The sequence below is a fragment of the Pelobates fuscus genome, chromosome 9 (assembly GCF_036172605.1).
Source record: "Pelobates fuscus isolate aPelFus1 chromosome 9, aPelFus1.pri, whole genome shotgun sequence".
NCBI classification, from domain to species: Eukaryota; Metazoa; Chordata; class Amphibia; order Anura; family Pelobatidae; genus Pelobates; species Pelobates fuscus.
The window spans coordinates 104,864,240-104,891,380 of NC_086325.1; the positions used below are offsets into that span (position 1 = coordinate 104,864,240).

A 27,141-nucleotide genomic window follows, 5' to 3' on the forward strand; every position below is an offset into this window, starting at 1 on the left:
AGACCGCCTACCAGCTAACCTGTCTTGCCCACGTACCCACAGACCTCTACTCTGAGGGACACTGCCCCTTCCACTAAGGCAGACATTAAGGTGTTATTTCATGATCTTAGGGCAATGTTACAGGCAGATATGGTGGTGGTGCAGGAAGAGATGGCCACTATTACTGGCAGAACTATGGCAGTGGAGGAATATTGCGGAATTATGAGGATAGTACAAACGGCCATGGAGCTCTCAATGCCCTACAGAAAAGCAAAACTTACCTGTCCAACTGAATGACTAACTTGGAAGACAGGAACGTGGCGAGAAATATGCGAGACTGTGACGACTGAAAAATTGCCTCAAATTAAAAGAAGGATCCTCTCTACCCAGTTATCACAGAAACAAGCAAAATAAGTCATGGTGAATTACTGTTTCCAATTGCCAAAGGCCCTCAGGGCACCAATGGATGTCCTTATCAAGCTTGTGTGGGAATTTGGCCGAGGGATTATTATGGGAGTGACAAGGGGCACCCCTACCGTCGCCTTTAGGGCTGTCATATTGCTTTCTACTGAGACATTTCTCCTCCAGCTACTTACCCAACTACTCCGGGATCATAAGATAATTTACAAAGTGACGTGCTATTTGTAATGAGTCTTACCTGATCGGGAGTCAAGCTCGCAGAGTTATACGCTCACCCTTGCAAAGTAGACACAGACCAGGGTGAACAGGTAAGACCTGTGAGTCTGTGCACGGGGGCTTTCCTGGAAAAGTTCCCCAAGACGCTGTACAGTAGGGATTAGCAGAAGCGTAGTCAAGGGAAGCCAAAATTAGGGAAGCCAGAGATCAGAGTAGTCCAGGAGGAAAGCCAAGGTCAGAAGCCGGAATTAGACAGGAAACACTGGAACGCAGGTACGGAGAAACAGGAACCAAACAAGGGAACCAGAGTCAATGAACTGACACCCCTCCCAGGGTGTGACAGGCTTTTATATCCAGCCAATTAATATGGCATACAGGTGTGCTAGAGTAGCCACGGGTAAGTTCAGCTCCGAGTGCTAGAACAAGGCAAGGACACCTATTATGGCAATACTATGAATGGCTGGATAGCACAGTGGCAAAAGAGCAGGATTCACAAAGCCAAAGTCCAGGGTTCAAATCCCCTGCTGGGCACTCCGGGGTGAACTCGTCTGGCAGACTAGATATCACGGCGAGAACCGTGAAACTATTAGCGGCCGACAGGGGCATACCTAGAGCATTTTGCACCCGGGGCGGGTCCTATTTTTTGGCACTTCCCCTTGCCCCCTCCCCCTCTTTAAATATAAAAACAACCAAAAATGTTTTTTATGTATTTAGCACTAAGCAGTGTTTGTGTGTTTGTGTGTTTGAATGTATACATGTTTTTGTATGGAGTATATGTGAGTGAATGTAGTGGTGTGTTTGTATGTAGTGTTGACGTTTGAATGCAAGCATGCATTTGTGTATTGTGTGGTATTTGAATGCAGTGGTATGGTTATATATAATGGTGCGGTTTGTATGTAGTGTTGACGTTGAAATGCATGAATGTATTTGTGTGTAGTGTTGGCGAGATTTTTAGATGTCTGCACATATACACATACACACACATACACACATGCAGATACATATACACACAAACACAGTCACACAGAGATACACATTGACACACATGCAGACATCGTGGTGACTCTAGGAACAATATATATGGGGGGCACATAAGATACCACAGTCAAAACAGGAGAGGGAGGGGGAGCTGTAAAACTTCTCACTAGGGAATGAGGTAATATGCTGCCATTGGCTGTCTGTGTTCTGCATGCTGGCATCTAACTTACACCTCTTAATTTCAATCTTTGTTTAGCAGATAACTCCTCTATTTGCTATCCTTTGTGGGATTGCCATATTTAAGGATACCAAATAAGGTGCTATCTGTTAAACAGCACCCTCATTTGGTATCTTTAAATATGGAAATCTCACATACAGGCACCAATTCAGGGAATGATCTACTAAACAGCTAAAGGATTAAAAAAACGCCCTTTTCTTATTTTTAGTTGTTTAGTAGATAAATCCCTTATTTGTTATCCTTATGTGGCATTGCAATATTTAAGGACAGGAAATAAGGGAGCTATCTACTAAACACATACACAGAGATACACACAATCACACACATAATCACAGATATACACAAACCAAATCACTGACCCACACATACAATCACAATCACATACATACACAAACATTACATACATACACACATTTAATAATTAAGAGGTCCACCCAGCCTCCCTACCTTGCTCTATAAGGGCTGGAGTGGATCCTCAGTCCCTGGTGGTCAGTGGTTGCTGCTGGGCTCTTTCTGCACAGGTCCATCGCTCGCCCTGTAATGACGCAGAGGCCGCGATTACATCATATCCTGGCTGCCGGCTCACTGCAGGGCGAAGACCGTCAGACACAGTCAGATGCACACAGTCCCACACACAGTCACTCACACACAGTTACAGGCAGACAGTCAAACACGCAGGTAATGACACAGGCAGACAGTCACACATACACACACAGATTCACAGACAGTCACACACACACAATCACAGGCAGACAGTCACACATACACACAACACAGTCACAGACAGTCACACACACACACATACAATCACAGGCAGACAGTCACACATACACACACACACACAGTCACTCACACACACACCCACAATCAAAGGCAGACAGTCACACACACACAGAGTCACACAGACAATCACAGGCAGACAGTCACACACACACAGTGACACACACACACAGTCACAGACAGTCACACACACAATCACAGGCAGACAGTCACACATACACACAACACAATCACAGACAGTCACACACACACACACACACACAATCAGAGGCAGACAGTCACACACACACACAAAATCAGTCAGACAGTCACACACACAGTCAGAGACAGTCACACCCACAATCACAGGCAGACAGTCACACACACAGACACACACACAGAGTCACACAGACAATCACAGGCAGACAATCACAGGCAGATGATCACACACACAGTCACACAGACAATCACACACACAGTCACACAGACAATCACAGGCAGACAATCACACACACAGTCACACAGACAATCACAGGCAGACAATCACAGGCAGTCACACATACATAGGCAGACAATCACACACACAAAGACAGTCACAATCACAGTTACACACTCACACAGTCAAAGACAGTCACAATCACAGTTACACTTCAGCACACACTCTCTCACTTACAGTCAGCTTGGGCTGGAGGAGGAATGGATTCAGTCCCTCCTGTGCTGTAGTTGGGGAAGCAAGGACTCCTTCCTGCTTCCCCTCTGTGTGTAGCAGTATGATGCTGCATTTAGCTACGCCCCCACAGCCGGCTTGGCTCCTCCTCCATGGCTGATCTGGCTCCGCCCCTAAGTCTCCGTCCAGGTCTCCTGCTCCTGCTCCCAGCCCCTGCGTGTGAGCTGTGTCGGCTGCCCGGCGCCCCTGCTGCTATGGCGCTCGGTGCAGCCACACAGCTCACTGAACTCCAAGCCTGGCCAGCCCTGGTGGCACCCCCCTACCTGATGGCACCCAGGGCGGACCACCCCCCCCCCTCAGTACGCCACTGGGTTGGGGTGTGCCCTAACAAACGTACAGGTAGGCCTGTAATAAAAAGAGGGCCCACCAAGGGTAATGGTTGTAATAAATAACGTATAAGGGTTGTGGTGTGTGGTATGACCTGAACGGGAATGGCCCAGGTAAGTGGGTGATTGGGGTTTTTATAGGTTTAGATATATTCAAACCCTTCCTACAAATACAGGCCTTTGACTTTAAAACTTGTGTTTATAAACATAATAGTAATAAGCGCAATTTGTGTTAATGCAAAGTTGCTTGAGGTGTGCCATAACCAATGCACGGGTAGACCTGTAATAAAAAGAGGTAAAAAGGTAACAAAGAAAAACACTCTTTATTGCAGAAAATTTTACAGAACCAAACTTTTAAAAGCTTTTATCATTTCTTTCGCTGGATGAGGTATGTATCGGTTGTAGACTGAGGATTTCCATCTCCCCAATCTCTTCATAATATGCACTGGAGTGTCAGTGCTTGAAGCCTAATCTCAGGAGTAGGGTTCTAATGTCGAAAATTAATTTAGCAGTAGTAAGTGGGAATCCTTGAAGATAGAGTAGTGGTGAGTTTGGTGTGACATGATCAAGTGTGGATAGGTAGGAATTGATCATTTTTACCGGGCACCAATAGTTTTCGTTGGGATCATGGACGGATGATTGGTTTGGTTAGTTTTGAAGGTTTGCAGAGAAAGTACATAGTAGTTGTGGTGTTTATTGATACCGGATAATTTAAGGCTTGAAGTGATTTCTGTCTGACGTACCATTGTAAACTCTCGGGGTCTCATAAAATGGTAAAATGCTATCTAAAATCTGGTTTTAATTACTTGTTTGGTATGACTTGCAAACTGTTGGGGGTCCTGTAATGGGAATATAGGGCCATCAATTGGTAGTCTGAATGAAGTAGGGGTCTATCTGTTTTATTAAATCCTTTCAGTATACTTTTAATGGCATAGGACGTGAGTAAAGGGATGTGATTCGGATAGGTGGTAAGTATGTGATGTTAAATCCCCATGAGATAAAGTTTGATCATGTTGTGTGCACATTTAAAGTGAATGTGGCAAAAAGACTACCATGGAGTCAATGTAGTAGTTCTCCCAGATGTGGAATTATATGGCAAACCTTTTATACACTTTCAAAGCCCGATCATAAGCCCCGTCTTTCTGTTATCGGAAAGTGCGGAACGTGATAGTTACTGGGCACGAGACAGAATAACGGAGTTCTGGATGGGAGCTTGTCTGCTGTGTGGTGTAGATGGAAGAACACCTGAAATTGATGCCGCCATGTTATCACATAGACATCTAATGGCCTTCCCTGCCCAAAGATGACCCCATGTGTGAGCAGCTGCCACTATGGGGTAAATCTTGAACAGGGCGGAGGTCTCCTTGAAGGCCGTCAAGGAGACAGTCTCAGGAGGCCAAGCGTCTCTGAACCAGAGATATCCAAATACTGTGTCAAACCCTGTATGGGCAGCATTGTCAATCATGAAAAAAATTGATAGGTGAGAATAAATACAGAAATACTATTCCAAGAGATAAGAAATAGGTGCCACATGCGTAAGTCAGCTCTGGTCAGTGGGTCGAGGAGGATGGTGGCACTATCGGGCAAGCTAGGCAGGAGACAAAGTAGCCTAGAAATAAACGCCCTAACCTGCGGGATAATTTGAATAGCAAAATTCAAAGACCCCAGTAAAGTCTGAAGATCTCTACATACGAGTACATGAACCAACACACAGAAAGTGATCCATATCTTCCCTGATGTGCACAAGTTTCTCATCCGGGAGGCTTGCCTGCAATGATACCGTGTCCAAGGTGATATCCAGGAACACCAACCTGGTAGTGGGGCCTAAAGTCTTATCGGGTGAAATAGGGATACCTAGAGTGAAAAACAGAGCCGTGGTGCTGAAAATACTTTGAGGAGTATGTATACCTGCTTCCACCAATAGAAAGTCGTTGAGGTAATGAATCATCATGGGACATCAAACGACATTAAGGAGCAGCCAACAGAGCATTTCTGTGAAAATCTCAAACAATTTCGGGCTGCTCCAAGAACCAAAAAAAGTCTGGTGTAAAAGTAATAACTGTCCCTCCACTTAACACCATGATTATGCCACATGGAAAGGTGGATCGGAAGTAGCTTGAATGTGTTAGAGATGTCTGTTTTGCTTAGCCAAGCGTGCTTACCCGCAAGCAAAATGGCCTGTATAACTTTATCATGGCATAGTGGAGGGAGAATTCATCGGCAGGGATGAATGATTTATGCTTGGTGTATGTGAAGAATGAGCAGCCGAAAGATCAATAATTTTTTGGGATTTGAACATTTGTTTGATTCAACACCAATGTAGTTCGTGCACCATGATAGATTTAGCGTGTGCCCTAAAGCATTGCGAGCAGATGTGCAACAACCTACAGACACTGTAATTGCAGGTACCTGCGTTAAAGTTATTGCACACCTGCGTCTCTCCCAGGAAAACGATGGGTCTCCCCAACTTATCCTTCTGACCCCGATCCTGATCCATGGTGGAACCCAGAGTTCTATGTGCTGGGGGCTGTGGATGGGTCGGCTTCGTAGGGGCACAAGTTGATAGAATGAAAAGAAGATGCACAAAACGCACAAACTGGAGGCTTTAAGCTGGCAAAATGCCTGCAAAACAGCTCATCTGACTCCAGTCGGTCCGAATATTAAACTGGGCCAGAGTTGATGAAGACATCGACTTGTGATAGTCGTAGAATGTAAAGCCCCCATACTTGTGCCCTAAATTTACCAACTTGTGCAAGTAGCGATCCAGTTCCTCCCGCCTCTCGGGGTACACGAAACATATAACGTCCCTGTAAAGCCCAAAGGCGAAAACAAATTTAGGGATTGAAAGTTTTTTATTTGGTCTAGGGTCCCTGGCCTTAAAGACCACAGACAAATCCCCGTAGTTGTAAGTCCTGTTCTCTATTAGGTCCTGCAAAACAATCAATAGTGACACCAAGTTGATATCCTTACCATTGAGTGTGTCTTTCCTGATGGACAGGTGAATCAAATGTGCAGGTGTGATAATGTGAGAAGTGGAGGGAAGCATAGAAAAACTGCTAGAGCTACCCTGCGTGACTGCTACCGTTGGGGCTGTATCTGCCGCTGGACTATCCGCAGAGACAGGGGGATTATGGTGAGCAGCACTGTCAAGCGGTCATTAATGGCTTGGAGGAAGCTATTATTAATGACATCCTGCCATGCACTTCTCCCATGCAGTCAAAACTGCCACCCTGTGAACTTGTGCCGGCCTGGAGTCGTTGGCCTAAACAGATAATAGCTTAAAGAGTTCCGCTTTCTTTGCACTTCTCCTTTGCATGACCTCAGGAAACCTGGAGTGGCAGGGATGAGAGACTCAGCAGGGGAACTGGGTTGGGTAAGGGTGCAGGGCCTAGCTGGGGTGCCATGAAGAGACAGGACGTCTTCATGTCTGGAAGCCTGAGACATGCTAGAACGTGACAAAAGACATAATCAAAGACCTGTACAAAAAGAATACCAAGGGGGCGGGGCCGGGCCGCCGAGCCGAGCGGCAGCCGTTCTCACCGGCTCCAGCTATAAGCGCTATAAAATGCCCGCAAACCGACCTACAAACCTGCTAAACACCGACGAAAAGACAGGCAGCCGAGGAGAGATACACCCAGGCACACAGTACCGCGGCACTCAACGAGCAGGCAGCAACAACAGAGCGCGGTGAGCCCCGGAGGCCTGAGACACGCAGGAGGGGACCACAACACGCAAAGGGCATGTGAGAATCCGGGTCCGGCCCCGCTCCCCCCCCTCCTGGCCGGGGGGGTGATCCCGGCCCAAGAGTCTGAGCTTCAGAGGCTGGATGGGAGGGCTCACCCGGTGCGGGACGCCTTACCGCATGGAGCTAAAATGGCCGACAGAGCCCCACATGTCCACACAGCCATGAGAGGTGCCCCGCGCAAATGTGACAGAAGCCCGCTGAGACACCCTGGCCCCCGGAATGGCGGACCCCACGACTGGGCCCATCTGGGCGGCGACCAGGTCGGCATGGAGCTGGCCAAGACCTCCGGATTTGGTGGTGGTCCGGAGCATATGCCCCCGAGTCTGTGAGCCCTGTGGCGCTGGGGCGCGCAGGCCCCTCGGCGGACCGGTGGCCGGGGGGCCGCGGGCCGGCGCCATGCACGTGACCGGAATCGGGTGAGGCAAGTCGAGGCTGGAGCTCCAGGGAGGCCCTGCCAGAGCTGGGGAGGTGCAGGAGGCCGCGGCCATGGCGGACTCTACAGGAGGGGGGGGACGCCAGACAGCAGCGGTCTCTGAGTGCCCACAGCACGGTGGAGCTTACCGCGGGCACGGACGCAAGCCTTGGGGGGGCGGAGGAGGGGGGCCTGCCGAAACTGGGGATACCTGGGGGACTCGGATGGGAACAGCTGGCACACCAAGTACACGTTTACCCCGTTCGAACTTAAAGCACAACCGTACCAGAGGGGAGCAAGCGGACATCCCGTTTAGGAGGCTGAGAAAGCCATGCTGGATGGTCTCCTCGCATCGGGCGCCATATCGCCCCATCCAGTGAAGTGACTCATGTTGTTCTGTTAGTTTTAAAGATATAGTCTACTCTTAGGTTTTCCTGAAGTAAAAACTATTTTTGTAGAGTTACTTTATACTTACTTTACTCGCCTGCATGTTCAAGTAGCCACGTATAGGACTAGAGATTAATTACAGTTTTTTGGCGCTATTGGTTTTCTTTACATCAATGCAATGTTCCGTAGGTCTAAAGACCTTTACTGTATAATAAGCCGGATTACTACAATGCGTTCTACATTGGGCCAAACTTGCCACTTCTCTTAAATGTGGGTACCCTTATGCAATATATATATAGTTTGTTTATTTGTTTGTTTATCAAAGTTTAACCCTCTAAAAATCCTGCATACGAAGCATTCTTTTTTATAATGCTAGTTATCACCTGCATTTCCAGGCACTATTTGAAGTTGAATAACGGTTGTCTTTTTTCTGAAATGTCCATACTGGTAATAATATACTGCATTCAATGTCCTATCCGGTCATATATCAGCACGGTAGATGTACTGAATGAATACAGCACAATAACTGCACTTTCCAACGTCCCAGAATTCTCGCATCGTGCCTAACCCAAAGCACTGACACAAGCCAGCGGTCACTCTTGCATACAGCCTGCTGACACAGACCACAGGCATACACCTACTGACATGGGATAATGGCTCGAATGGCTAACACAAAGCACCCACGTAACCAACAAACACGCAACACTTGCACGCACCAGTTAATATACACAACGCTTATTTAGGGTTAGACACGAGTACGGCTCGGATGCCTAACGCGTTAACATACATGTTAAACGTGCCCTTGATCTAATTCATTTAAATTTAGAATACGCAAAGTACATATACACTTCATCTACTTTAGGTATGGCTCGGACAACTAAACAGCATGCAAAATGCGCTAATATGCCGATTGAATGCCCTTGATGTACCAAACCTCGCTAATCTATGTATGTTCAGTTTTCTATATTACTTATCTGCTCTGACTTATATGCCTCTGCGCAGGCACCCTTATGTTACATTTACTGATTCAACACATGCCTGCCCACGCTCTATGACGACTCTAATAAACATATTTAAAACAAAAAGAATACCAAGTATCTAGAGATAATTAGTGCCAGTAGGTGAAAAATTAACCTACCCAGTGACCTGTGAGGCCCTGCTAGTTGCTAAGCGGCAGAGAGAGGCTCTAACTATGATTTGGCCCGAGGGAACGTAGCCACCAAATGATGTGGTGGGGTGTTGGCCTCTCTGTGATTTTAAAGAATAAATACGTGTGGCTGTGTCCTGTGCACCCTGACTAGGACCCTAAAGAAGGATATGTGAGGAAATAACTATGACGTAGGGCCGTATGGGCAAAACCTCAGTGGCGAGGCAGGGAGAGTTGGCCTCGCTAGTGAGTGAGCTAAAATATACTAAACGAAGGCCCACACCTAACCCTATAAGCCAGTTCTCTGTCCCTGGACATGGGCTTGACTCTTGAAAAGAATAATGTGAGCGGACAAGGCACATACTTTGGCAAGTAACAAACGTATTTGAGACACAGGAAAGAGTATACAACTATAGAAGTAAATACACAAATTACTGAGGGAAGTGAGTAGCGGAACGGAAAGTGAAAAACAAGAAGGCAATCCACACACTAAAAAGGTGATCTAAAGAGTGCTTAATTCCTATAGAGACCTATGAGTAAAAGTAATATCTATAACTATGAGTATAATAGTAATAAAAAAGGGGGTTAAATTAAAGTACAACTGAGGGAACTGAATATACCTGAGGAATAGATGAAATTCCTCTTATAGCTGGAGAGTATAGAAACTATTCTAAACAGGAGCTATATATAAGGAAAGAGACATTTAAAACCCTTCCTCGAAATGCAAAGAGTGTATAGAAATTATGCCGTAAATGATTGACTGTAAATGTATGCATATCGTGGACCATACGAGGGTCAAGCTTATGGCAAGCCCCATGTCAACCCCAAGGAATGAGTAGCGTACAATCTGCATAAATGCTAATATAATTTGTGACCCAACGTGAGGAATAAGGCAGAGTGATGCCTTCAGTACGTAAAGAATGGGTTTACATGTAAAATAAACGTAACAGTAAGTACCTTAAACATAAACAGTATGGATACAGTGAATAGCTAGCAACAAATGCTGGGAAGACCACGAAGGGCCTGACCTATGATGCCTATGAGAAAGTATTGAAGATAAATACAAATGTACACATAATTTTTAAATTCCATAATTACCAGTCCAGACATGCCTGTATAAGTAGAATTAATAAGAATACACATATTACCAGCATGACTACCACCAGGGCCAGAATAAGAGCCCATTGGGCCTGGTGCTGACAATTATGATGGGCCTAATGACAGAATCTTATTGACCAAACACAATAAGACAGTCATACCTCCCAGGTGCCATGTATCAATGGAGATGGTGCTGGAGGGAAACTCACAGAATGCAGCTATAAGAAAACACATACCCTATGCTAATCCCTCTCTAATTTATGCTTTCATCTTTCAAGTAAATCCGTACCCCTAACAGAAGTGTCCAGTGAAGCAGGAAGCCAATAGGCGGGGTAAAAGGGTGTGCGACTGACGCGAATCACGTAATCAGAACTGCCGAAAGGGCGAAGATGCCCAAAAAGGGGGCATGTCTGCCCAAAGAATTGGAAGGTCAGCCTGGCATGAATGGATGTCATGCAGGCTTGCCAACTAAGAGCATCCTGAGCTTGATATAAATGCGTCAAATGATGCGCCTACTCCACGCTTTCTAAGGACTGTCCCCTAGCACTCACACGTCCACTCCTTTCCTTACCTTCTTACTAGCAGGCAGAAGCTCCTGGTATATAGTCTTGGACAGAGAAAATGTGTATGTAGTGAGTGTAGAAGAAACTGGATGTGCCACAGTGTTGGAGAGAACAAAGTCAGCATTACCTTAACTAATTTCATTGTCAGCCAGTCCATACAAGTTTTGTTACCATACATCCCTCTTAAGCTTCCATACTTAAAGGGACACTGAAGGCACCCAGACCACTACAGGTCATTTAAGTGGTCTTGGTGCAAACTCCCATCACCCTTAACCCTAGAGTGGTAATTATTGCAGTTTTTATATATATACTATATATACATCTTATATATATGTAACATGATACGTAGTGTGTTTTAATATTAATAGAGGTACATATATTAGTATTAATATACACTTAGAATGAAGTTACATATATATAGGAGATATATATATATATAATATTATATATATATATATATATATATATATATATATATTATATTTATGTATATACGTATAATTACAATAATAAATAAATAAAATAATAAAATAAATAAATAAAATATATATTTTTCAATTAAAATAAATTTATACATATGTAATTTTATTCTAACTGTATTTTGTTATTATATATATATATATATATATATATATATAGGTAACAAAATACACTGAGAATGACATTCTATATATATATATATATATATATATATATATAAAATATGAATAAATGCAAATATATATATATATAGATAAATATATATAATTACATAAATGATTACATAAGTATACACATAGAATTTAAATACATATATATTAAAATTCTACCTGTATATTTAAGTAATATTTTAACATAATTATGTGATTTAATTAATAAAAATTTGATTGACGTGCCTGATAACCCAGGCAGAAAGGTATTGCAAATCAGGTATGTCCATGGACAGTTTTAGTAGCCACTTAGTCACAAACACTGGGCAAATATTAGTTTTTTGCTTTTTTCACACAAAAACAAATATGAACGCTAACATTGGCCAGTGTTTGTGACTAAGTGGCTACTGAAAAGACTGGACATACCCCACTTGCAATACCTTGGTTGTGTACTTTTTTCAAATGGTATGCCATCCTGGGGGTAATTCTCATTCCTGGGCTACCACATGGTCTCAAAGGTAACATTACTAATCTGGCAAATTTTAAAGTGAAAAAAATGAAACTTGGAATGTGCTATATTTGACCTGTAACTTTCCAAAACACCGTAATATCTGTTAATGGGGTGTGTCACGTTCTGTTCCTGGTTGCGGATCATTCTGGTAATGGCTTCTGGTATCCAGTACTCCTTTTGCTATTCTTGTTTAATATTTCTTGGTTTTTGGTTTTCTATTCTGTGTCTGGTTTTCTTTATGCTGGGATTTCTGGGTTCATTCCTATAGTTCGTCCCTGGATTTCCCAGTCTCCAGGTTTCCTTTAAATGTTTGTTTTATGTGCCACACCCTTATGTTTCCAGCTTTCATTATGTGTTGGAGTTCCTGCAGGCAGCGGCTCAAAGCTTCTGTCCTTTCTTGCAGGTAAGTGCTATATATGTGTTCTTAATCTGTGGTTGTTTTAGCATACATTAGGCAGTGTAGGACCTGCCAGATATGGGGTACATTGGCGTTGTTGGCAGGCTTATGCAATGTATGATCATATAGTGTGACTAAACCCCCATGATTTCCATATGTAGTACTTGGTTATTTCTCCTCTTGTTTTGCCTATGTGATCTTGTCGTGTCTTAGTTTGTATATACCTGTCCATGTTCAGCCCTGTCCCGTCATGCCCATGTTTAGTTAATGTTCCCTTATGTATTGTGTCATGTTCTGGGTTTAGCTTCCTATCCTTCTCTGGTTCTGGGTTCTACTAGTTATGTCTTGTTTTCATGTTTGGTGCCTGTTCTAGCTTTGTCTTGTTTCTAGTACTGGATACAACCTTGCTGCAGAGCCTCCCTATACAGCTCCTGGGAGGTCTGCTTATTTCCTAGCTCCTAGTTCCTTGGATCCGCAAAAGCTGAATCAGGGTTCTGGTTGTGGCTGCACAAACGCTGGTGCTCAACACCAGGGGGCGTGCGGTTACCCTGCACCAGACCCTGCTAATCCACCTCCACGCTGAAGACTCCCACTTCATCAGGCATTATGGGTCCCGGTCCATGCCCCGCCACCTGGACACTGTGTCTGGGTTCCGGGCACCGGACTAACACCCTGACTTATGGCCGTAAGTTCAATGGAGTTCGTGGAGTGGACCCTGCAGCTTTCCTGATCTGTTCTATCTGTGTCATGTCTTGCCTGGATTTCGCAGCATCAAGAGTACCTGTATCCGCAGTGGTTGTCTTGCCCTGCTTTCCTGGCCTGGCCTGACTGTATCCTGTTCAGTCTGGATTATGCAGCATTCAAGGGTACCTGTATCTGCAGGTTTCATCTTGTTCTGCTTTTGTTCCTGTTTTTCCGGCATGCAAGAGATTCTGTATCTGGACCAGTCTGCTGGAGATGACTTCCTCATTCCTGTTTTCTGTTTTGGAGGGGGTCGATCTGCTAAGCTGTTCGTTGGTCGATTCTGGTGTTCTCTTGTGATGCCTCGTTCCTGTTTGCTGACATACTCCTTTTCTGGTGGTGATCTTCATTCATTGCTGGAGGCTCTTTTGCAGGAGGCCTTTCCGGTGGGGGATGCTTGCCTCCGTGGAAGTCAAGAGAACTTCGTTGCAGTATCCGCTCACCATTCCTGGTCTCTGCCTGAGAGCTGTTGGGAGCATCCGGACATTCCTTTCTGGTGGTTCCTATGCAGGAGACCTTTTGGTTGGGGGATCCTTGCCTTCGTGGAAGTCAAGAGGACTTCGTTGCAGGATCCGCTTTTGTTCTTGGTCTCTGCCTGGGAGCTGTTTGGAGCGTCCGGAGTTCGCTCCTTAAGAGGGGAGTTATGTCACGTTCTGTTCCTGGTTGCGGATCATTCTGGTAATGGCTTCTGGTATCCAGTACTCCTTTTGCTATTCTTGTTTAATATTTCTTGGTTTTTGGTTTTCTATTCTGTGTCTGGTTTTCTTTATGCTGGGATTTCTGGGTTCATTCCTATAGTTCGTCCCTGGATTTCCCAGTCTCCAGGTTTCCTTTAAATGTTTGTTTTATGTGCCACACCCTTATGTTTCCAGCTTTCATTATGTGTTGGAGTTCCTGCAGGCAGCGGCTCAAAGCTTCTGTCCTTTCTTGCAGGTAAGTGCTATATATGTGTTCTTAATCTGTGGTTGTTTTAGCATACATTAGGCAGTGTAGGACCTGCCAGATATGGGGTACATTGGCGTTGTTGGCAGGCTTATGCAATGTATGATCATATAGTGTGACTAAACCCCCATGATTTCCATATGTAGTACTTGGTTATTTCTCCTCTTGTTTTGCCTATGTGATCTTGTCGTGTCTTAGTTTGTATATACCTGTCCATGTTCAGCCCTGTCCCGTCATGCCCATGTTTAGTTAATGTTCCCTTATGTATTGTGTCATGTTCTGGGTTTAGCTTCCTATCCTTCTCTGGTTCTGGGTTCTACTAGTTATGTCTTGTTTTCATGTTTGGTGCCTGTTCTAGCTTTGTCTTGTTTCTAGTACTGGATACAACCTTGCTGCAGAGCCTCCCTATACAGCTCCTGGGAGGTCTGCTTATTTCCTAGCTCCTAGTTCCTTGGATCCGCAAAAGCTGAATCAGGGTTCTGGTTGTGGCTGCACAAACGCTGGTGCTCAACACCAGGGGGTGTGCGGTTACCCTGCACCAGACCCTGCTAATCCACCTCCACGCTGAAGACTCCCACTTCATCAGGCATTATGGGTCCCGGTCCATGCCCCGCCACCTGGACACTGTGTCTGGGTTCCGGGCACCGGACTACCACCCTGACAGGGTGGTACTGCTGTATTAGTGAGACTTTGCTGAATACAAATCTGTGCATTTTATTGCAGTAGATGCGAACAGTATTATGACATTTACAGCTAGAATATCAGGCAGAACTACTAATTTCTCACAGTTATTATTTAATTGTATTCATAATAAGTTATGTTTCATATATGAATAGTTCATGAGAAATGAAAGCCCTGTTTCTCCTGAACAATATGATATATAATAAGTGTTGGTGCACTTTATAGTAAAGAGGTGAATTACGGTTGAACAGACATACAGTGCAAATTCCAGTTTTTGTTTACATTTTGTTTTGATCAGAACGTTGCTATTGACTCCGTCCTGAATGGGTTAATTGGTAAATTAGTTGTTGTTTTTTAAAGTTCTTCTGTGCATTCAAAATGTTTGTTTTTGTTTCCATTAAATAATGCTAAATTAAAAAGACATTAAACATTACCTTCCAGGACACCCAAAATATTCGGGTTCTGGTAGGGGTTCTTCTGTAAACTGCATAGTAGTTACAAAGTTGTCTACACATTTCAGATAGCTGATTTGCTTTTATGTTGTTTGTTGTCCTTAAAACTAGAGTTTTTTTTCCTCCATTTTTATAATATTTAAATTGCTGCATATTTTGCAGACACTAAATTAAATGTCACCAAAAACTATCTTACCTGTTGCTCCACTGCATTTTGAGATGTGTCCACAACTTGGAGTTCTGCTGCCGTACTATTTGCGCAATACAGCATCACTTCATAAGTCTCCTGTATATCTGTAAAAAACGATATATTGAACAACTCAAAATTAATAGGATTGAGGGGGCAAATGAAAAAAAAAAAAACTTTTCTAGGAGAGGAATAACATTAAGGTCAGACTGGAGGAGAGAGATGGTGAACCAGGAGCAGATGGGCAACATGACAGAACCCTAATATAGGGGGACAGTATTCTTGCACCAAGTTCTCATCACTGTCTTGCTCCACTGAAGAAAACAACATTCCTTTAAAAAGTCGTAATTAGAATGACATGTTCAGAATATCAACTTTAGGATGAGCTTCATTTAAATGTCACTTTTTTCTGAGGGATTTCTTCTTGATTGGGATACAAATGATGTACTATAAAAAACAATATTCTGGCTGCGTTAGCCCAGTGCTCTCGGTCTGACATTGTCATGGAATATTGGTCAATTTGCCCTTGATAATGCAGAAGAGAGTAATTTCCACATTATCAGTGCAGATGAAGAGGACGATGGGTGCCAGGGGAAACCAAATTTTTTAAATCAAATTGTTCCAATGCAATTTGACACAAAACAGGGAGGCATCTCTGATATACGTAACCAGTACAAGCAGAATGCCCCTTTAATAAAGAATAAAGAAGCCAATTAGAGTGCCACTAACTTCCTGTAAATTGATGGCATCTGGCTGTTAACCAATTTGCTTAATGCACACAGATCACTGTGCTTCGCAAATTGCTGCCAGGTTCTCACTGTTTATCTAATCATCACTCCCCTTAAAGGGGAACTGTCTCTTCCTATAATGCTTAATATCCTGTTTACCTATTCCCTATATTTAGCAAATATGTTTTTGTTAAAGTCTGAAAATCAGAATTAAATTTAAAAATCCACACTTATATCCTTTCTGTCAATCATCGTCATGTTGCTCTTTTCTGACACTTAACAATGTTTCTGTTCTACTGATTTTCATTGTGCACACTGGTGGAGCCTCAACTGAACTGGACTGTGATGTTACTCATGACTTAACATGTTAACATGAGAGTTTTATTCAATAGTCTGATTTTCAGAGAAGAACAAGTCTCACATTAAGATACAATCCAAAGTAATAGTGGATTTGCAAAACACAGAAGTATGATAATATTTCAGTGACATATTGACATCCAAATATTGCTTGCAGGGTTACTACAACATTGCTGAAGCAGACACAGGCCATCGCTGCTCTGCATGCGACGGTAATCCTGTTGCAGTATTAAGAGGACGCATGCCTGATAAGCAGGGCCGGATTTTCCTATAGGCAAACTAGGCTTCAGCCTAGGGCCTCAAGATCAAGAGGGGCCTACATTCAAATTGTTAGCAAAATAAAAATTACACTATTCTAAAAACAGTGACACTATTCTAAAAACAGAGGAGACCCTTTGCCATGCAAGGCAACAAAAATAAATTTGATTTGAGGGTAACACTATTCTAATCTTTCAAGACCTATCCCAATCCACACTCCGAGCCCACAGGGTGCTGAAGCCTATTACAGCACTTCTGAATGCAAAAGGGATACTCTTCTGTTGGAACTTTCCTTTTGCCCTCTCTGTTGCCCACCAAGGCAGGATCCTTGTCACGGTACAGCCGAGCCCTGGAGACAGCAAGGCGTGGCCACCCCTTTAAGAGACCTGGCTGGGTTTGAACTCACAGCTCCAGAATCCCAGTCAGGTTCTTTGACATGACATCCACCAGGGGGCTTCAGTTTCAATTTGACCCTTTGCCTGGATTAAGCAGCACTGAACCACCTGCAACCCTTTTCCAATTTGGGTCAACTGCATCTAATTAGCAGTCTGTAAAAGCCAGCCCTGCCTGAAAGCTAGTATCTGGTCATTTTGCCTGTTTGGTGTTTCCTGCCGGATCTTTGATTTGCTACTGACTGATTTCCTGGACTCTGACCTGATTTACCGACTTTGTTACTCCGCTGCCAGTCCTGACTTCTGCTTCTCATCTGACCCTGCCTTTGGATTTCCCCTTAATCTGTACTCTGTTTTGGACTTTGCCTCCTCCTGTGCCATCTCCTGCAACTGGGCTCCAACTCCTGGTAAACTGTTCCATAAATCCCCAGGTGACTGTTACAATCCTGAACATCACTTCTCCGCCCCGATATACCGACAGTGTCGACATTGAGGATTGGACTGGTCTTACCCAAGAAAATCCACATCCTCTGCCTCAACGGGCGAAATGGCAAAAGTAAAACTAAAAAGAAAAGGAGATTAAATATGTCTGTGAGAGAACTCTCTCCTACCAACAGGGCAAGATGCCCTGAGGGGTTCTGTACCATCCATCCTTTACATCTATTATATCCTTTTTATGGTACAAACTGCCCAACGGCAGAATATGATTTCACATGCAGTTTTAATGTTCTCTTTTTTTAATTATCCATACATGGTTACTATTTAGCTTGCTGCCTACAACCATAATTGGTGTCCTATCTTTCTGTAGATCTTTATACCAAGATCATACTCTCATGCACCACTATGTAGGGATCCTCTTATATAGTTTGTATTTCTACACCCAACCTTCATGTGTTGGTGTTTAATAATACGTATCTCATTAGCCCAGTCCATTATATTTTCCTGCATAAAGCCATTACACCTCCGAGAGGCGCACTCTATTTCTTGTAGACCCACATGGCTTCTTGCAGGCCCACATGGCCATCTCACTCACTTATTGCCATTTTTTGTTTAAGTTTCCTTATTTTTTGAATTTGTCCATACAATTGCAATACCATACAACAGGTCTGGAAGGCATATTCTGTACAGGCAATGGATCAACTTAAGATTATGTCATTGATAGCAAAAGAGAAACGTACAGTACAATAATTGTTAATAAAATATGTAGAAATCCACCTATGGTGGGACTGCAAACTTGTGCAGCCCTTCTGGCAGGGTATACACGGCTTCCTTAAAACCTTCACGGACGCGCCACCCCCCTTCCTTCCAGAACACATGCTCCTCCACCACACACAGACACCTAGAACACGATACAAACATTCACTAACCATCAGAATCTTAAATATTGCCAAACAGGTGATACCCCAATTCTGGAAACAGCAAACAACACTCCCGTTGACAACCTGGTTCTCCCAAATGGAGGAACTCAGGGTCATAGAGGAACTCATAATGACCACATCCAATTCCACGAACAGGTACATGGAAATATGGACCCATTGGATACTGTCTACTACCAGGGCTGATTTCACAACCAGACTCCTATACGATCTGTAACGACGCACAGCCGGGACCGCACAAACTGACAACCACAGGAACGACCTGGACAGATGTGACTCAGACGCGGACGTACCCCCTCCCCTACCTCCCCAGACAACGCCATCCCGACACCCCCTATCCAAACTTGCATGCACACTGACTAGTGCATGGCACACGACGGAGGCGACAACAGAGAAGACAAATAAAGCCTCCGCGACGACACTCACTTCCCCAAGAGGGAGCAGCAGAACTTAGACACCCACATATAGGCCCCCTGAACCGGGCCGTGGGCCTTCCAGCTGGATCCAAAGAGACCAGCACCGCATACCACCACGACACCTTAGCGACTAACAGGGGGGATACCTGACCAGCACACCACAGACGAACAAACCCGACGCACGAATGTGCCACTCGGCATGCAGGGACTGGCATGTCATCAGAGCTGACGTAACAGACTGTCATTCCTTTGCACTGCCTGCTCCTGTCTTACCCTAAATGGACACGCGAATCCACATGGCAGCTCACCTACGACTCCTGCACGATCAGTCCACCTACATAGGCACGACTACCAGCTTAGGGACGATAGGTAAAGGGGGTAAAGGACCTGCGAGTCCAACGCAAAAGTGGGCCTGCGCGCCCGAATGACTATTCTGTATACGATATACGCACACTGTGCTTTGATTACTGTACCCGGCACGCACACGGCGAACTGCGAATCCCGAGGGCTCTCACTCTTGATACTGTACACCGAATTAGAATCATACTCCTAAACTAAAAATAGAAATGTAAATGAGAGAAAATTACACCTGTGCCATGCAGTGACCTGCGAGTCATCATTTACTGTTTGTTCTTCTAATACTTCCCATTACGACTGTTGATGTTTTATGCTTGCGGGACCTGCGAGTCCCACATGAAGTTTACTAAAGGTTATGAAACAAAACGAACAATAGAATACCTAAATAAAAATATATTTACAAAAAAAAATATGTAGAAACACTATGGGCATCTATTTTATTCTGGAAACTCATTTCAGGGGGTGTTCAGCCCCTTCCCTCTGCTCTAAATTCATATCCCAATAAATTTTCAACTTACAATTTTACTGACAGTAAATCCAGAGATGTTGCGATTGCCTTCTATGCTAACACTATTTTGATGATGTTGAAATGTTAACAGTGTAACGTTCACTAGTGAGCCGGTCCTTAAAATGGCCGGGCTATGCAAAAGGACTAGTCAAAGTAAGCCAAAGCCAAGGGAATACAGAGAGACGGAGTAACATATAGACAAGCCAAGGTCAGGGATAGAGAGGATAAAATAATCATAAGGTAAGGTAAACCAAAGACCACAACAGGGCACTGAAGCAAGGGGGAGGTTAGCTTATATACACACAGGGTGTGTCAGATTGCTTCAATTAGTGTTACTCACAACATGAGGGAGGAGTTTCTTCTTGTGGTCTCTGAGGACATCACTGTGTGCCAGGTCACATGACCGGGTCCGGCACACATATAAGGATGCTGCTCTGGAGCGTGCGTCAGACACACTGCCAGTCTGGAGCGCGGTGGCGGGGACAGCCACACACCGCAGACAGGGACTAGATGATGCCACTCGCTGTGAAGGGGTAAGCAAGGTCGCCGCGAGCGGCGTGGGGACCTGACAAACAGATCCCCATGGTTGATTTCTCTTTGTAACAGACCTCGTAAAACAATGTCAAATTTACCTTCGCAAGCCTATAAGCCCCAAATACAAAACAGGTCCCTTTTGTTAGATGCACTTTGAGCAAATTGGAGGCATTCACTAAAGGAGTGCTGGTGGTGGGAGGGGACTGGAACCTGGCTCTGGAGCAGACACTAGACAGCATGCATAAAGGTAGAGACTTTGTTAAATTACAATGCACTTTGAACCGTATACTTATATTACAAGCGCAACGAGTTGTTCAGCTCACTCATAACTGGCATGGGACTGGCATGGGAACAGATGCAGTAACTTCCTAGCAAGGGCCCTTAAAAGTAAGAAAATAGGCCTTTTACATATCTAAAATCATTGACGATTCAAAAACACAACATTACACCACAGAGGCTATCGCTAATGCATTTCAATCATACTGCCAGCGTCTCTATAACCTACTGTCAGGATTTTTATATCGGCAGACATTTTGTGCTATAATAGAAATTAAAAGTGTATATTGTCAGAGTCACTCAGAACAGAGCAGACTCAATTTTGCTATTTTCAGGCTAACAAAGAGACACATAATTGCCTTTTAAAACTAACCACTGACCCTGAGCTAAGGAATGCATTATATAAACAAGCCAAGTGATAAGCAATGAATGGGGATGGAATGCTCTGTCTAAATGTTAATAAAATAATAATAATTCTAAACGCAGACATTAGTGACAGAGAAGATTAAATAATTAATTTTACTTTCTAAATTTTACAAGGTCCCATTGTAAAGCAAAGGTGAAACTTAGTTTACAACTGTCAATTTTAGAAATTACAGCAGGAATTGTCGACGCACTGTCTGGAGAAAATCCAAAGAAACGCTTTGAATTGACAGAAAATTTAAGTTATAGGTAGTCATATAGATAAGCCAAATGATGTCCAAAACGTCATCAGGAAAAGTTAACTGTTTCCTGGATAGGAAGGTATAGTGAGGCGAGACTGCCCTCTATGGACCAAATACCTAAATTGTAATCTGCAGGTTGACCACACCTTCAGTTTCCTATTCGCCTTATCAAGTAATGACGTACAGAGAGTCTGGCCCTTTAAAAGTTAGGACAAAGGGAAGAGTTGAAGGGAAAGAGAGTTGAAAGTTGGAGTTGGAGTTTGGGCTTTCAGGTTCGGACATGCAGAGAGATCCATGACAGATATTCACTCTTGGACACAACTCAAGAAACATTCCTTGACACTTAGAAACATTCCTTGACACTGACTGCCTCAATGAATATTTTTGTTCGGTATTTACAGATGAAAATGAAGGAAAGGGACCTCAGTTAAGAAAAAGGATAAATGAGTCATTTATTACACGTGAGTTTACAGAGGAAGAGGTTCTATTTCAACTGTCAAATGGGTCAAATAAGTCAATGGGACCTGATGGAATACACCCAAAGCTATTAAAAGAGCTTAGTGGTGTACTAGCAAAACCATTAACAGATTTATTTAACCAATCATTGATAACAGGAGTAGTCCCAGAAGATTGGAAGTTAGCGAATGTTGTGCCCATTCACAAGAAAGGTAATAGGGAGGAGTCGGGCAACTATAGGCCAGTAAGCCTAACTTCAGTAGTGGGGAAAGTGATGGAAACCATGTTAAAGGATAGGATTGTTGAACATCTAAAAACACATGGATTTCAAGATCAGAGACAACATGGGTTTACTTCAGGGAGATCATGCCAAACTAATCTTTTTTTTTTTTTTTTTTACTTATTTAATATTTTATTCTTTTTCTTATTATATAAAACATATACAGCATAATATGCATTACCATTTTCTCATATTGCAATTACGTGATAAAAAAATTCAAGTGTATACATATCTAACATACAAAACATTGACTATACATTAACAAAGATAAACAATAAACAAAAAGTCCAGACTGAGGGCTCTCGAGTCAGATTAGATTTTAATTTAGTAATTTTACATTCCTATTATAGCATCAAGCTATCTTTATATCAAATGTAAGCAGGGTTTATCTGTAGACTAATTTTCCTGTATGATACCTAGCCAGTTTTTCAAAGTACTTGGTTCTTTAACTATCCCTATCTCCATTTTCAACTGATAGATTAATTGTGATTTTACTTCCTCCCATATTGGGATTTCTCTGGCTTTCCATTTCCTAGCAATTGATATTTTAACTGCTAACAGTGTATGGATTATCAGGACAACATATTGATCCAAATTCTGAGACATATATAATTGTAACAGAAATAACTGTGGTTTCCTGTCGACCTTAATTCCTGTCCATGATTCAATATTCATAGTTACCATATCCCAAAATCTTTTTATCTCACCACATTCCCACCATATATGTAGCATTCCTGCCTTATGTTCCCCGCAGCGCCAGCATTTATCCGATGCATCCGGGTACATTTTAGCAAGTTTATCTGGCGTTAAATACCATCTATTCATGATTTTGTATTGGAGTTCCACTAAGTTCAGACAGTGTACATTTTTTATGGTCAAATTCAGTGCTTTCATCCAGTCATCGTAACTTATGTTATTGTCTATTTCCTTCTCCCATTTTGATATCACTAGACCAATAATTTCTTCCGGGTCATTTTCGATTAAATTAAAACACTTTGAGACTAACTTTTTAATAATAGTATGGTCTTTTAATAATTGTTCCAGTATTAAATGTTTCGCTGAATAATTTTTTATTAAGTGCTCTTTAAGATACCCCTTTATTCTCATATAGGTAAATATCTCTTTAGCTTGTAGCTTATATTCGTCTGTTAAAGTATTAAAATCTTTTATCTTACCATTATCTATTATATTGTTGATTTTGTTAACCCCTGCATTGATCCAGCTCTGGATGTTTAGATCCATTATATTTTTTTGCAGCTGTCTAAAATCAATGCTAGTAAGCAGTTTGTCTTGTAAGTCTAGATCTTTTCTTAATTTATACCATATGGGGATTAAATTGTTTAGGATCAAGCCCTTATCATAATTACCCTGTCTAAGGTTTTTTCTATGGTCTGTCTTCCAGAAAAGAGAATATATATCCTCCTTTATTTCATCGTTAAGTAAACTCTGTTCCATTTTAAACCAAATTTGTTCTTTTGCTAAATCGGATTGGGTTATTATTGCTTGTGCTGTTACAAACTCTCCAAGTATGGTTTAATTGTGGGATTCCCAGTCCACCCGATTTTATCTTTAATTTTGAATGGTTTCTACTTAATCTAGGACGTTTTTGACCCCAAATAAATTTATTAATAATTGATTGTGCTAAAGATAGCCAGCTTTCTGAACAGTAAAGGGGTAGCATGCGGAAGAGATACACCCACTTTGGGTATATATAGAATTTTATAATATTTATTCTCCCCCACCATGATACTTCAATTCCCTTCCAATTATTCAGGGTTTTTGCTGTATCTTTCATTAGTCTTAAAAAATGTTGTTCCATCATATTATTCGGTTCATTAGTAATTTCTATGCCCAAAACTTCCATGTTTTTTTTTCACAATTAAATCCGAATTTGTCAAATAACTTTTGTTTAATATTCAACGTGAGATTGAATGAAAGTGCTGTAGACTTGCTTAAGTTTAATTTATATCCTGAATAGAATGAATATTCCTCTATGGAATCCATGACCTTTTCCATGGATTTCACGGGGTTTCTCAGAGTAAGTACCACATCGTCTGCATACATTGTAAGCTTTAATGATTCCTTCTCTAGTTCTATTCCTTTTATAGAGTCATCCGCTCTGATTTTGTGTGCTAATGGTTCAAGACTAATCAGGTATAATAGTGGGGACAGGGGACAACCCTGTCTTGTTCCATTTGTTAACTGGAACCATTCGGAAGAAAATCCGCTTCCCACTACCCTAGCCGTTGGAGTTGTATATAAAGCCATGATAGCCCTGGTGATATTACCTTGAATTCCGAAGCCAGATAGGGCTTTCTCCAGAAACTCCCACCTTACCCTGTCAAAGGCCTTTTCGGCATCTAATGACAGGGCAAGGAGGGGGATCTTGCGTCTAGTTGCCAGATCTGCCACATCTATCAATCTCCTAATATTAGAAGTTGGGGCTCTACTGGATATAAACCCCACCTGGTCCTGATGAATAATGCTTGTTATTACATTAGATAACCTGTCTGCTAGTACAGAAGAGTAGATTTTAATGTCACTATTAAGTAATGAAATAGGTCTATAATTCATTACTAATTCCGAATTTTTCCCAGGCTTTGGAATTGGAACTATGTGGGCCTTTAACAGTTCGCTGGGGATATTTCCGTATGACATAAAGTCATTAAATAGTTTGGTAAGAGGTTCTATTATATTACCCCTAAAGGTTCTATAAAAGCAGTTACTAAACCCGTCAGGTCCTGGTGCTTTTTTTGATTTTAATTTTTTAATTGCAGATTCTACTTCATTTTGTAAGACAGGTTCATTTAATACTTCCAGTTGAGCCTCTGTTATACACGGGAGTTTGAGTTCTGTAAAGAATTTGGAAATATCATCAGTACTGTTTCCCCCGGGTAGATTATATAGTTCTGCGTAATATTTTTGAAATGCGTTACCGATCTTCTCTGGCGACAGGACTACTTCTTCTCCGTTTATTTTTATTTTAGAAATAATTTTTTTAATTTTTTCCTTTTTTAATCTATTTGTTAGTAGTTTATCCGCTTTATTCCCTTTATAATACCAGTTTCTTCTTAAACGTTCTAACGCAAGGTTGGATTTGTTTATCAATATATTATTAATACTCTCCTTTATTTTTTTTAATTCTTTACTTGTTTCAAACGATATTTTTTTTTATTCTGTTTTTCCAATCTATCATGATCTATATAAAGTTGTGCCAAGTTTTGTAAGTTTCTTTTTTTTTCCTCTGTGCCCATTTTTATAAAGCTTCCCCTGATTGTACATTTAAACGCACACCAGAGCGTAGATAAGGAGATCTCAGAATTATTATTTTCTCTGAAATAGTCTTCTATAGCCTTTTGTATTGTGTCCACATTTTGTTTTTGTTTTTAACAAATATTCATTCAATCTCCAGTTAGATCTAGTTTTGGCAAATTCTTCTTTGATTTCCAAAATTAGAGCATTATGATCTGACCATGGGATATTAGTGATCAGAATTTTCTTGACCCTTCTAACAATATTTATTTCTGTCAATATGTAATCTATTCTTGAATATACCTGATGCGGGAAGGAAAAGCAAGTATAATCCCTTTCCATAGGATGCCATATGCGCCAAATATCCATAAGACCTGCCTTTTTAATTACCTCGTTAAATTTTTGGGAGGATTGTTCTAACTGTCTCTTGTTCTCATTTGTTTTTAATTTATTTCTGTCCATATCGGGGTCTAGTATACAGTTGAAGTCTCCCATATATATTATTTTCCCTTGTTTAATTTTTTCGACTTTATTCACCAGTTTATTTAAAAACCTTATGGGAGCTTTATTGGGGGCATATAGATTTACAATTGTGTATCTCTGATTGTTTATCTCTCCAATTATTATGAGAGTCCTTCCTTCGTCATCTGAAACTTGGTGAATTAACTTAAAATCTATCTTCGCAGAAATTATAATTGCTACTCCTCTTTTCTTGTTCTTGGGCATAGAGGATCTAAAAATATGTGGGAACTCTTTTGAGCTAAACCTATCTTTGTCATTTTTTAACCAGTGTGACTCTTGTATTCCACATATATGTATTGACTCTTTCCTAATAAAATCGGTGAGGATAACTCTTTTCTGCGGTGTATTTAACCCCCTTACATTGAGAGATGCTATTCTAAGCATACCTTAATTCTATCTGACCCCTTTCCCCTCAGTCTGGACAACCAAAAAATAACATAACATACAAGACATTGCACCCCTACATTTAACATTAAAATAAATGGTTCCTTTCCCATAGGAGCCATAAATATCCCTGCGTTCCTTCCCCCTGTATATCAGGAGGGAAGAAATTTACAAATTAACCACCCTATATGGTTAGGTGATGGGATATACTAACAATTCTATCAAACATGTAAGAAATCTGCGAGTTACCCTTAATTCAAGCGGAGATAATAATATGAGGGAAAAAAAAAAAAAAGTTTTACATTCTTTACCAAAATTCCTTCTCTCTCCTCTGTCTTTTCCCCTGTATTATTTATCTTTAATGCTCATGTCCAATATTATTTACTTAAAGTGTATTAAACTCTCTCTGTTTATTATTTATTTAATTTCCCTATCCTTGTTCCTTACTATTTATACTAATAATATCTATTTTTCAGTGCTCAAGTGCTCCCCTCTCTTGAATTTTACTTCTTTTTACCTGGAACTACTATCATTTATTTGTGTGATATTCAAAAGTATCTTATATTCCTTCACTTCTAACCCCCTTTGTCTTACTCATCCTCTTCCTCTCTATTTCCTTTCTTTCTATATATTCTTTAATGTTTGTGTGAATTATTTAACCATATGATTTTCTGTTTCTCTAATTGTATTTATCTCAGTTCAATTCACCTCGTGTTAATTTCTATAGAAAAAATTATATTAGCTACCCTACTTTCCTAATTTCCTTATTCTTTGTTTCAAAACGCGTCTTTGTATAGACTGCTTATCAATGTTACCAACCATACTCTCTCTTCAAGGGAAAACGA

General features: G+C 41.9%; 1 protein-coding gene across 4 annotated transcripts in view; it reads right to left on the bottom strand.

Moving 5' to 3' along the window:
• The window catches only part of DLG3 (discs large MAGUK scaffold protein 3), a 287,539-nt gene that overhangs the window by 251,497 nt on the left and 8,901 nt on the right, over positions 1-27,141 (bottom strand). For all 4 annotated transcript variants that reach the window (XM_063432262.1, XM_063432261.1, XM_063432259.1 and 1 more), the window contains exon 3: positions 15,545-15,642. In XM_063432262.1, coding sequence (XP_063288332.1) covers positions 15,545-15,642 — 98 coding nt within the window. The remainder of the gene's footprint in view (positions 1-15,544; positions 15,643-27,141) is intronic.